This window comes from Amblyomma mixtum, chromosome 7 (assembly GCF_055824585.1).
Source record: "Amblyomma mixtum isolate Tamu chromosome 7, ASM5582458v1, whole genome shotgun sequence".
Lineage (NCBI taxonomy): Eukaryota > Metazoa > Arthropoda > Arachnida > Ixodida > Ixodidae > Amblyomma > Amblyomma mixtum.
In genome coordinates, this window is record NC_143018.1 from 61,387,388 (window position 1) to 61,400,632 (window position 13,245).

The following is a 13,245-nucleotide window of genomic DNA, read 5'->3' on the forward strand; positions in this document are numbered from 1 at the left end:
ATAACGGGCGTATAGGCGGTGTACTTAGCAAGAACACACGGAATGCATGAGTGAGCAGGAAACATTGAGCAGCATATGGACAGAATAGACAAGGAACAAGTTCAGTCAGTGCAATGTCATAGAGAACAGATGTTGTGGTCCCCTGGGGTTACACTGAAAGAAATGGGATTTGTCTTCAAAGTGAGAGAGTCGCTTTTTGGCACTGAAGTGTTGCATCCGTGTCCTGTGGCAGGTGCGAAGCACGGTGATGTCTCTGCTGGAGGTGGCCTTGCGGGACGATGTGCCCCAGGCGGAGCGGGCATCTCAGCTGGCGACCCTCCCCATAGCCAACATGGCCGCCGTCCGCATCCATCTCTTTACCCTGCTTTTTGAGGTGAGAGGGATCAAGTGGCTACTGCTGAAATTCTTGTCGTCTCCCTGTCTGTCGTTCTCGTGCATCTCTGTAGTTAGAAGTCTCGCTCAGAAGTCTGAAGTCTGCATCACTGATGCCACCTCTGTGTTTGCATCTGTTGGGATGATGCAGTGTGGACTGGTCGGAGCTAAGCCCCGTCAGGGGAACGATTTGAGGGGGAAGGTTGCTTGTTGGTGGGTGCGGAATGGTGCCACCTGTAGCTTTCTTGAAAGAGGGCGTGCCCCGCTGCGGTGGCTCAGTGGTTACGGCGCTCGGCTGCTGTCCTGGAAGATGCGGGTTTGATCCCGGCCGCGGCGGCTGAGTTTCGATGGCGGAGAAATTCTAGAGGCCCGTGTGCTGTGCGATGTCAGGGCACGTTAAAGAAGTCCAGGTGGTCGAAATTTCCGGGGCCCTTCACTATGGAGTCCCTCATAGCCTGAGTCGCTTTGGGACGTTGAACCCCAATAAGCCAAATACCGTATTTACTCGCGTAATGATCGCACCCCCGAATTTTGTTGGCAAAATTCGTTTTTTTTTTATTCCCCGCATAATGATCGCACCCAGAACTTAACGCTGCAATTTGTCGACGTTGTCGAGTCTAGCCGACGATGATCGTAGTTGCTATCTGTCTGACAGATGGCACGTGCAGATTACCATCTTGCTCTGTCAGCATTGCAGCGGCAGCCCCCTGTTGGCTGACCTGCAGTCACACGGGCAGTCTAAATGCGGTTATGCGTAATCGCGGATACCAAACTTATCTGCGGTAATCTCGAATAACGGTTCGCCGTTGTCACAAGGCGTGCAATCGTTTTGGGTTGCGGTGCAACGAAGTGACGCGGTGATCCGGCTAAACTTTATTGTTCTCGTAAATAATAAGCGCTGGGATACGGGAATGTCAAAAATGAATCCTCCTTGAGGATCGCTGGCCTGTACCGAGTTGCTGGTAGGAGTAATAACTGCAATAAAAGCTAGTTTTACGTTCGCAGCCGCGTAGCAGCTGCCGCCGTTACAGCGCGAGTGACCCGATCTGCTTGCACGCCAGCTCCGCTGCTAAGGCGTCGCTGAAATCGATCGCATACTATATTTCTTTTAATACGAAACAATTAGGTTGTCAGTAAGGCAGCGCCATAAGTAGAGCATTCATTATAGCGTTGGTCAGTTCAAAAGCGCCGTCCACTGTGGCTTCGATACGAAACAAGTTAGGCCTAGCGACGACTAGGAGTAAAGAGCGCCGTCGTCCGCCGCGCTCGCGGGCGGCACCATTGCGGTAAGCTCGCGGAATCTGGTGCTGCGAGCGTTCCAAATTTGTCGCCAACTTTAACGATGCGGCAGGGACCGGACATTCTTCGGCGTAACGGCGGTAAAATGCATAGCTTGAGCGCCGCGGGACGTTGCTGTTGTACGCTAGTGGTTGCTGCGCCATCGGACGAGATCGAAGATGCATAAAAGCGCCGTCGCGCCTTTTTTGACGCGTTGCTCTTGGAACATGATTTATTGCGAAGAAAGTACGTTCTTGAAGCGGGCCAGCTTGTGCACTTTTCGCACTCTTATCTTCTCGGTTAACGATGTAAGCCGAGATCGGTTCGCGATAACCGCGTCTAGCGACGTAACTGCGGGTAGCGCGCCTGAGTGACAAGGATAGTCTGACCTGCAACTTGTTTGCGTTTTCGGGGCTCAAAAGTTTAAAAAATTTACCGCGCGTAATGATCGCACCCCTAAATTTGCGTCAGTTTTTTGGAAAAAAAAGTGCGATCATTATGCGAGTAAATACGGTAAACCGAAAGAGGGTGCCTAAAAATAGTACCTGCGGTGAGCGGTTGCTTCACCTTGTCTCTACATCAGTCCTCTATGTAGGGCAGACTTTGCTCAATTTTAGGGGCACCTTAAAGTGAGCATCATGAGACATTCTTCAGAGGAATTATCACACATAGCTTGCAAGGATCTTGAGGTCGTTAGCATTGCCCTTTGTGACTGGTTGCTGTGCAGCTACAGAAATGTTGTGAACAGTTAGTTCAGTTTTCGATTCACGAAACTTCACATTTCCTGCTGTCATCCTTGCTTTGTGAGTGTACCAGTAGCGATGTGTTGCTTTACTACGTGTGCGTGCAGGAAATGCGCCTCCCCTGTGCCACCCTTCTGGAGGAGCAGAGCCTGGTGGATCTGCTGGTGCAGCTGGTGGATGCTGCCCAGTGCGTGCTGGTGCTGCCCGGACCGCCCAAGGAGCCCCCAGCCACTCCCAAGTGAGCAGTCATTGAATAATGGTTGGGCGTGCTTCGAACCGCCGTGTATTCCAAGTGTTTGGTTCCGATCGTTTGCGGCTTTGCGTGCGTACGCGGGTGCCCAATGTGGCTTCTGAAACCAGTGATGGCAGGTATGGTGCTTGCATAGTCTGCAAGGGAGACATTTCACTACACTTTCTTGCTGCTCTTTCAAGAACAGAACTGGGTTGACTCAGGCCGAGGTACCTTTTTTTTTGAGTTTCGCACTTGAAATCAAAAACTTGTGGAAATGTTTAGTCCTGTATCATGTATTAGTGGTAGGTGCCTTCTGTGGTCTCAGCCTCAATCTTTGACACACAGTACCTTCTTGGTATTTGGTGAATTTTTGAGACTGCTCATTCCTTTTTATGAATGATTCTCTGAAATATATCTGATTTCATCTTTCAGGCACTTGGTGCATGCTAAAGGTGGTCAAAATTATCTGGAGCCCTCCACTACGGCGTCTCTCATAGCCTGTGGGACGTTATACCCTATAAACCGTAACCAGAGCATGAATTCCAGTTATTTTCACATTTTGTATTTATAGAAAATTGGCCATGTGAGTGGCAGTAGCTGGGTCACCACATTTTCTTTTTGTTGTGTGAACTGTTGGCGCAAAAAAATGCGTGTGAATCAAGCAGTAGACTGCAGTGAGATGCCACACCACTGATAGTAGCATTTGGCAGGCTTCGTCACAGGAAAAGAAAAAAAGAACAAAAAGTTTGGCTTGGTGCTAGTTAAGATTTAATTCAGTACATTATGGCCCCTGAAATCTGAGGAGGACATGGTTGAAGTTTACATCAAATGTTCTGTTCCGGGTGCGAATTATTTGAGAACAGACAGTTGTAATACTGACATGGTAAAGTTTCGGTGCATTTGCTTTGCAGCTTATTATTAGATTTTAAATCAAAGCCCGAATATTCACACACCACTGGTGGTGACATGTGCCTCTTGGGAGATTTCTGCATTTGTCTTGTCACCTTGCTGTCATTGATTGCACTGGGTACAGCAGTTCAGAAATCCGGCAGTTGACTGTGATAAACATAGTTGTAATTTTTTTGCGTGAGTAGTAGTTTCATCTGTGATGCTGACACAAGGTTCGCCGTGAAATTAGTGGATTGTACTCAAGGTCCTGACTTGCAGCGGCTGTTTAGTTAAGGAAGGAAGTATTTTCAAGGCTTTCAAACGTTCAGGATGCATCAGACATGGCTTTGCGCATTCAGCATTGAGTAGTGCTATGCTCGTTGCCACATCTCTTGTCTGTTATTTTCAGATGGCTGGTCTCACTAATTCTGCTCATTGACCTCTACGAGAAGGCGTCGGTTGCATCGAAGAGGAGAGCACCGCTTTTGCAGGTTAGCACTGTCACTAATTGGTCCTTGTTACACAGTAATGATGTCCTAGCATTGCAGTGAGTGACGCTCCTTCACTCATTCCCGCACCTGTTTTTGAAGCTGCCAGCTTTAGTATCACTAGGACAACTGGGAACATCTCAGCACAGAGCTGCATGCTTTTTGTTGTCGCCATTCTCCACAATCATCAAACCATTTCGTGATTGTGGGAAACATTTATGGCAATTCGTTCTTTCGTTCTCACAAATGAGATTTGGGCATGCCTTTTGCTGCAATTTCACAGCAAACCAATGAGTACTAGGGTAGTGGTATGAAGAAAAAAAGAAAGCAGCGACAAGGACAACCTCTGTGCCCCATGACATGGGAAAGTGTGATCAGGCTGCATTGTTGAAGATGCTGACTGCTTCAGGCCCACACTACCATCCTCTGCTTGGCTTTATGATGTGTTTAGCGGTTGTTATTTTAGTGATGATGCTGGACTGCTTGCTCAGTTATGCATTACCGGTTTGCCGCGTAACAAGTGCTCATGGATAGCCTTGCAATTGCTGCTGCTTGTGCGTTATCCTCAAGCAGCACTATTAATTGGCCCAATATTGGAAACTGTGGTCCTATATAGGACTGGCATTTGCCAATGTATTTCCAGTATTGGGCCGATTAGCCGTGCTGCTAGGGTCTGTGCTATTGAGTGTTCTGTTTTGAGCCTTATTACAATATAGGGTGGACGCATAATGTGTTTGCCGCTTTAGAGCATGGCATCCAAGTTTAGGATGGCTGAGAGAAAGTGAATGCAGATTGTTTTATTATGACTAGCTTCTCAACTTTTTTATTGTTTAGCTGTGTTGCAGAAAAGTACAGGGCTAACAGTTAGTGCGTTGCGTTGTTTTCAAGTTTCACTGTTTCTCTTGTGACTCTCCAGCTACAGCAGGGGGTTGGGTAAAGCAACGCTCTGAGATTGTACTTGAATGGTGGCTTTTCTTGCGTGGCCTGCCTTCAACTGTTTCCTCCATTGCTTTCTGCCTTTCTGCAGCTGCCGAAACGACAGTGGAAGTGGTTTGACGACCGGACGGGACGCTGGAATGCCTACACGGCCCTCAACAACAAGGCCATTGACGACGCGTACTGCGCCGTGGAGCCCAGCGTCCACTTCACGGCTGGCCGGCGCAAGTACACGGTCCAGTTCTCCACCATGGTGCAGATCAACGAGGAGACGGGCAACTGGCGCCCAGTCATGCTTGCCTGGGATGGCAAGCCACCAGCAGCGTCGACCAACTCTGCGACGGCGGCGGCCGGCTTGTCGACTGCGAGTGATGCTGCCATAGCCAGCGCTGCTGGATCGGCCGCCACCTCGTCTGCAGCTGCTGCGCCCTCTGCCTCTGTGCCGACCCTGTCATCGGCTTCGGCCGATGCAGCTGGCACGACAGCCACCGTGGGAGCAGACTCAGGGAATGCCTCAGCGTCGTCTACGACACCCGTGACACCAACAACTGTGAAGGGCTTGAGTCCGCACCAGTGTTCAACGTTGATCAGGTTAGTGGGAGACTAAATTGCATGCTTAGACGGGTACAGTAAACCTTCAAGGGACTGGAAAAATGCCCAGATTATCTGAAGGTCCAAATTGATGAATGCCTCCCCCTGTCCCTCTTCTTAGAAACGACTCGACACACTCTGCTTCGAAACGATTCAACTAAAATAACTATTGGCTTCTAACTGAAAATTCACTATTTGCATATGCCTAGTTGTAAGTGGCAGTAGCAAACACAAGTCCTCTTGAGCTGTCTTGCAGGTGAAGGGGGGCAGCAGTAGCCACTGATGAGGATGCTATGGTGCACAAATGTAGTGAACTGGCCCTATTGTTCAAGTTTCACACTAACAGCAAAGGGCAGGACACAAAGAAGCAGACTCTCAAGCACTCACAATGTCTGCCTCTTTGTGCCCTGTTCTTTGCACTGTTTTATGTAGCATGCCGTTATGATAAATTTCGTGGCTTCTACCAGGGTTGCGTGCCCAGCAGGGGAAATGTGGACGTTTTGCTGACCGGACAGTGTTCCCTGTGTTGACTCGGGTGGCATATGTGCAGGGCGTGTGTGGGCCTGCTGAGCATCCCCGTGGAGCCGGACACCCTGCACGGGGTGCTGCGTCTGTCCCTGCGGCTGACGCGGTGCCATGAGGCTGCACAGGCCTTTGCGGCCCTGGGCGGACCCCGGCTGCTGCTGGGCCTGACGCAGGCCTCGGCCTTCTCGGGCTTTGCCTCCCTGGCCTCCCTGCTGGTGCGGCACGTGGTCGAGGAGCCACCCACTCTGGCACACGCCATGGACAAGGTAAGGGGGACAGGGTGGCTGTTTTCCCCTCCTGTCGTGACCTGCTTGCGAGCTTGACAGATGCTCTGAATTTCAAAACTGTTCCATTGTGCGTTGTGTGAGCACCAGTTTTATGCAGGCAAACCTGCTGTTCTCTTGTTCGTCTATATTGTCTTTGTCACATGCTGAAACACATGTGAAAGGCAAAAGACAAGACACAAACGACAGGCACACACTCTTTTGTCTTCCTCTGTTTGGAGTAGTTGCATCACAGAAAAGATTGACACCTAGCCAACTATCCCAAATGTCTATTCTGCTAAAGGTCTATCTTGTGTCCAGTGTCATGCATACTGCTGTCGGCTGCAGAGATGGATAAGCGCAGTTAGGGGGTGTATCGGTTATGTTTGCGTTAATAGTGTTGCTTAACCGAGCACTGGGTGTTGTGATTGCAGGTTGCGCGCACAATGGCAACGGCGGGGGGCAGCCCCGTGAGCTCCAAGGAGCTGCACTATGTGCTGCGGGTGCTGGGTCCCGCTGCGTGCCGTGACCCCAAGCTGTTCCAGGAAGTGGCCACCGGTGTCCTCCGCATTTCCCTGCTGCCCATGTCCAAGAGGGGTGAGCACTCGCTCTGCTCTTCCTTTGCTGTTCTTCCTTGCTGTGAACTTGCCCTTCCTTTTTGTGGGAGTAGTGACCATTGTGCTTGGAAGTTGAACTGCCGAGTTTCCGGCTTTGGCATGTGTTTTCAGTGATCGCTTCTGAATGGAGCATGAGCGACGTTACTATTCATCCTATCTTTGCCACACAATACATTGTCGTGCTGTTCGTGGCTCTTGTTTTCTTGAGGTGACTTTTATGATTGTCACTGACTGGTGGTAGCTGGGGACTTGGTAGTACCATTTGTGACATAAACATGCAGCATGCGGCAGGTCTCATGGGCAGGTGCAATACTCGTGATGGCTTGACATGTCAAATCCGCCGTGATGGCTCAGTGGTTATGGTGCTTGACTGCTGACCCGAAAAGTGGGGGTTCGATCCCGGTCGTGGCAGTCAAATTTCTGTGGAGGCAAAATTCTAGAGGCCCATGTACTGTGCGATGTCAGTGCACGTTAAGGAACCCCAGGTGGCCGAAATTTCCGGAGCCCATCACTGCGGCGTCTCTCATAGCCTGAGTCGCTTTGGTACATTAAACTCCATAAGCCCTGACATGTGTCAAGTGTTTTTTGCTGGGGAAAACTAGAAAGATAACGGCATTCAGTGCAGGTTAGCATCATCATAGCTAACCTCATCATCATAGCTGGTCAGACGCAGCAACATAGCACCTAGTGTCTGCCGCAGCCTAGTGGCCCTAAAAAGCAAACAGCAGTGGCAGTGGTGCAGTTGAATAAGAAAGTGGATTTGGTTATTTTGCATTGGCATACAGGCTTTTACTGCCTACTGTGAAATTCATTTGTCTGTTTACTTGTGGCCGTCAGCATGCCGAGGATGTCTGTGCAGTTGTGTGTGTATAGTCGTCAGATGGCTCCATAATTTGTTTCGTGCATGCTTGTGAGCAGTAATGCAGTTCCTTTTTCAGCACCTATGTTAATACACTAATGAGTGAAAGAGAACACTGCTACCCTATGGGCCATATAAACTCACTGCTGTCTCAGATGCCTTGTTGTGGGAATTGTGGAACAGATGGTACGTCGACAGTTCACACCTAAAGCTAAAGGCAATGATGCAAGTCGAAGGGTAAACTCAGCGCATTTATCCCCAAGGAAGAATATGTATTTGGTTTCTTCCTTACACAGTAGTTTTGCTGCATGTCGCACATTACAGGTGCATTTCCTGGGTGTATGCTGTCACTCGAGGGACTGACGTTTTCCTTCTCCTTCAGCTGAAGAGGAAGAGAGCCGATACACCAGCAGCAATGCCGTACAGATCCTCAAGTGCGTGGCAGCCAAGGGGCCCACCAGTCCACCCCCGGTGGGCGACGTGGTCAGCCAGGTGATGAGCGACCTGCTCAACGTCCTGCCCACCCCACTGCCCACACCACAGCCCCAGGAAGGTGAGTGCTGGCCTCTCTGTCCTTACGGCCGCTGAACTCTGTTTTCTGCCTCTCGCTTGTGGTCAACTTTGGCAGGGATGCCGTGGCTCTGAAATGGGATTACTTAGTCTGCACTGTGCTACTGCTGCAACTCCAATTGTAGTCTTTGGCTAAGTACTGCTCACTCTGCCATGTAGCTGAAATTCTTTAAGATTGAGGAGTGTGTGGCGATTATCTGCCGTGAATTCTCAGTCTGAGTGCGGTGTTTCAACTGGCTTGACAGATTCAAAGTGCAGACCATAAAGTCTCATAAGGTTACCAGGTATGCAAGGTCCTATCATAAAGTCTTCAGCTTCTGAATTACTGGGAACATCTCTGAGTGCAGGCCCCTTGTGATGCATTTCAATTGGCACGTAGGGTAGAATCTCGATTATACGATCGCGGTTGATATGAATTTCGGGATGGTATGAATTTGGGAAATTCTCTGGCAGGAGTACATTGTGTACAATGTGCAGAACGTCGGATGTTCCGAATGCTGTTCCGAACGCCACTGTGGATGATATGAACACACGAGCTACAAAGGCACCCCTCTAGCGCTGCCCACATATTGCTGCTGCTGCGGTGGCTGAGTAGTTCAGGTGCTTGTCCACTGACCCCAATAGCTATGGGCTCAATCTCAGCTGCGGCAATCTCATTCCGATGGAGGTGAAATGATAAGAGACCCCTCGTACTGTGCGATGTCAGTGCATGTCAAAGAACTCCAGGTCGGTCCTTCGTAGCGTGTGTCGCTTTAGGACATCAAACCCCATTAAATTTAAAAACAGATATTGCCAACTCATAATCGCCAGTTGCGTGGCATGTGCTGCAAGCAGTGAGCGATAGAGCGTGGGCGTAAATAAATCCTATCAGCTGTAAACGGATCTGAGTAAATGCATTTCCCATGCTTCTGCATAGGGATCTAATTCATTTTGAATGACACGAATATTTCCATGACTCCCAAAAGATTTGTCACCGAGGTTCTAGTGTACATCCGTGGAAGACAGGAGCCTGCCCCTTGTTCTGAACTGTGTGTTGTCTTGGAGTGTGTGGTGGTATGGGTATGCTGTCCGTTCCCTGCGCCCAGTTGTGTGCCTTGTGGTGGGCCCCTTGCAGGCCAGCCAGATGGTGCTGCAGCAGCAGAGCCCAGTGGGAGCCCCCCATCATCCCACGGAGCGGCCGTGCCCGTGGACCTGGTGCGCGAGGGCAGTGCGCCGGACCTGCTGGACGAGGAACCCGTGCCCAACCTGGACCCGTCTGGGGGCACCGCGGAGGACAAGGGGACGGGGCCAGCGGGGGCCCGCCCCTTTGGCGCAACCCCCAAGGAGGACAAGAGCCTGCCCCTGCTGCCCAAGTCGGCCGTGTGCCGGCTGCTGGCTGAGCTGGTGCGCTCGTACGCACCCTGCGCCCGCATGGTGGCCGAGCACGTCTACACGGCGGGACAGACTGAACTGGTGCCAGAGGTGAGGAGGGGCTGCAGAAAGATGGTGAGGGGAAGTGGGGGGGGGGGGGGGGGGGAGGGGAGTGTAGGCAAGCATTCTAGAAGAAATGAAGTAGTAAGGTTGAAAGTTGGGCGAGTTGAATCCTATTCATGATGAAGTTAGCGCCAAAAACGAGGACCAAAGTAGAAGAGCAGACACAACACGAGCGCTTATGTTGTGTCTTCTGCCTGTGTTCTTCTGTTGTGTCTTAGTGCTCGTCTTGTGTCTTCTCTTCTACTTTGGTCCTCGTTTTTGGCGCTAACTTCATCATGAATGAGAAATGAAGGCACTTGACTTCTCGGGATTCTCGATTTTTTGTTATTGCACTTCGAGATTTTATTTTAATCAGTTTTTTTTAGGCTTTCATTGAGAAATTTTTTGGAGGCTTTAGAGAGGGGATATGTTTAAAAGCGTGGCCTTTGTCAAAAGTGAAAAGTCCAACGGGTTTGTTTCTGAGTAGCATCATGGGACTCTTGAAGCATCCATTGGAAACTCCATTTTATGTAGTGGGGAGGAGAGTTCCTTACGCCTTCAAGAGAATTCGGAACGCTGGGAGTGTATAACGAGCCTCACAGCATGGCCCTATACTCTTGACAAAGGCTTTTGTTGCCTTATTTGGCTGGTGGCTAGTTTCTACTTTTTTTTTTTCTTCAACCTCCAAATTACTTTGATTTTGAATGGATTTTCAAGGTACAAGCAGGTTTGTTCGGGCATACCTGCTGCTTTGGCAGTAATTTCTTGCAGTGCTAGAGCTGTGCACCAGGCGTGCAGCATGCTTGGTTGCTGTCCTCCACTGCTTTGCGCAGCCTTCATCTCGAAACTCCGGTTTCACTGTTTTGCTTTGGTATAGACCTGTGAAGGGGGTGTGCATGAGTTAAGGTTAGCCAAAAAAGTCATTGCTGCTCTGCTGCTAGAAGACTTGCTGTGTTGCTGCACTAGATAAAGAGGTTGCTTTGCTTGCCTTACAGAATTAGTATGATGGCTTGCATAGATGAATTGGGTGGCTGTGCAGTGAAGGTTGCACCCTGCACAGGCAGCAGCAGTGTTCTTGCACGTAGCTGACCCAATTTAAGGGTCGTGGATGTGTACAGGAGATCAGTGCCTTGGGCTTCCTGCTGGACCACCTGCTGCCCCAGTGCCAGAAGGCGGGCGACAAGGACAGCCCCGCCTTGGCACGGGTCCTGGTGGCTGCCCTGGCCTCTGCCAACCACTCGCCCGACACCCAGACCACCCTGGTCATCGAGGTGAGGCCTCACTCATTGTGTCAGGGCATGTTCAAGTGGGGTGCTTGTTGTCGCGATGGGGGAAACATTGTAGCTTGAAGTTAAATTTGAATGTTGCTACACTGATCGTCAACTTCCTTACTGTGCTTGGTTCATGATGTGCAATTCAATTCAACTTATTTACCAGAAATACTGGACGGTCTCCAGGGCTATAAGTTGCAGCCTATAACGTGACCGGGCCCTGGAGCGGTTTACAAGGCAGCCGCAGACATTGATTGCAGGTTATGGGAACAGCAATTACAACACTGTGTAGTAGAAGGCATCAGAAAATACAGACCTGCCGCTAGATTTATCTCAATAATCGATTCTTCTCGTTTACAATTGCGAAAATTGTGCTCGTACCTCTTTTGGGGATTTGAAGGCGATTTGTTTGTGTTTATTTAATAAGACCGGCAGAGTGTGTTTTAATCATTGCAGCTTGTACTGAGTGCAAAAGTATGGGAATTGGACTAACCCGGGGTTCGGAAATTCGAGTTAAGGAAGGAATAGCTTTAGGTTGCAGCAGTGCCATCGAACAAAGGAAACTTTGGCTGTCATGCTGAGAAAAATAGAGAACATGTAACAAGCGCTGTTCACAGTGATGGTCAAAACTAATATTGTATTCAGCAAAGAGATGTCTTGTCGTGGACTGACGATCAATATTACCTATGTAGCGAATGTACCTTTTTTGCAGAACTATTATCTTTTCAATATTTGCTCTTGTGGTGCTTGCCCACACCAAACTGCAGTAGCTCATGTGCGGGGCAAATAATGTGTTGTACAACTGAATGTACTGTGCCCTTTCTATATGCTTTGAAGCTTAAAGGGTCCCTGAAAGGGGTGTCTGAGGTTGGCAAACAAATACTTGCATTATGTAGAGCGTAGGCCACTGAACGTTCATGCCGCGTACAATACATCAAAGGCGAGTAGATAATTTACAATACATTTTCAAAAACTACCTCTCCCGAGCCTCGCGGCGACCAGCGGCGGTGAACTTCCGCCCGAATCCGTACTCATTACGTCAGTTTGTACTCTTTACGTCACAAGTGCTGGGCTATGATTGGTTCGCGGTGCCAACGTGAAATCACGCATTTAACAAACTAGAAGCTCTAGATACTTCACACTCTTACTCTTTTCGGAAACATTTCGCATTTCAGCAAGCAGAGTTGTCGTTTATATGCATGTTTACGCAGTTATTGTGTGTTCGGTGTCAGAAATTAGTACTGCACTTCCGGTTTACAATGTTTTCGTCTGCTCGTGCCGCTTGTGTCACTCCGCCGGCGCCGCCGTCGAACCGAATCGAGAATCGAGGTGCGATTTGGAGTCACCGCACTACTGATTTCTGTCGCGACCTCCGTCGCATGCGCAATCAAAATGGACCGGCCGTGCTGTGTCGTTGGTTGCAAAGCCAGGGTTCGGCAAGATGTTGCCCTTCGGCACTGTCTGCCGAAAGATGGAAGTGAGCGAGCCGTCGTCGTCGTCAGGATTCAGCGCTCGATTTCTGAACGGCGTGTCCTTAAAAGCTTGGCCGACGCGCTGCACCGATCGTCGCTTGCGAACTGCCGCCCCACTACAAGCAGGTAGACACGGAGCGGTGAGCATCGCCGCGCCGCCCTACCCAAGCTCCGCTCACAACCGGTGTCGCACTTCGCCGCCGTGCAGCAATGCCTGAGCGCTGCTTGGGATGGTGTACAAATATCACAAGGCAAGATCGCCTTGTTATCAGAAATACTTCTCGAGCAGCGACAAAGCACGCCTGCTTATGTTGCGAGCTTTCGGCAACGGCACCGCTCGCGGGCGCTCAGGGCGACGAGCTCTGCTGCTGCCTGGCTGCCGTGGTCGTCGCTAGGCCTATTGCCTCTTTGGCATCGAAGCTGCAGCGGCCGGCGCTTCGGAAGTCGCCTGAGCTATAATACAAGGCTTACTCTACACATCGCTTTGCAGTCAACAGCATCATCTCACAATAAAACAATAGTATGGTCACTTTCCGCGACTCCTTCTGCAGCGAAGCGAGCGGGCGCCAGGCGAGCCGGACCCCACGTCGGGCCAGCGGCAGCTGCGAGACGGTTGTGGCAAGAAATTTGCTCGTATCACAGTCGTTACCTTTACCAGCAGCTCAGTATTGGTCAGCGATCCTCAAAA

At 50.2% G+C, this 13,245-nt stretch overlaps 1 protein-coding gene across 4 annotated transcripts in view; it reads left to right on the plus strand.

Annotated features, from left to right (window-relative positions):
- HUWE1 (HECT, UBA and WWE domain containing E3 ubiquitin protein ligase 1) overlaps nt 1–13,245 on the plus strand; it is a 142,600-nt gene that overhangs the window by 59,759 nt on the left and 69,596 nt on the right. For all 4 annotated transcript variants that reach the window (XM_089552788.1, XM_089552791.1, XM_089552790.1 and 1 more), the window contains exons 35-43: nt 233–373; nt 2,501–2,631; nt 3,923–4,004; nt 5,029–5,528; nt 6,079–6,319; nt 6,751–6,913; nt 8,175–8,345; nt 9,477–9,823; nt 10,933–11,085. In XM_089552788.1, coding sequence (XP_089408914.1) covers nt 233–373; nt 2,501–2,631; nt 3,923–4,004; nt 5,029–5,528; nt 6,079–6,319; nt 6,751–6,913; nt 8,175–8,345; nt 9,477–9,823; nt 10,933–11,085 — 1,929 coding nt within the window. The remainder of the gene's footprint in view (nt 1–232; nt 374–2,500; nt 2,632–3,922; nt 4,005–5,028; nt 5,529–6,078; nt 6,320–6,750; nt 6,914–8,174; nt 8,346–9,476; nt 9,824–10,932; nt 11,086–13,245) is intronic.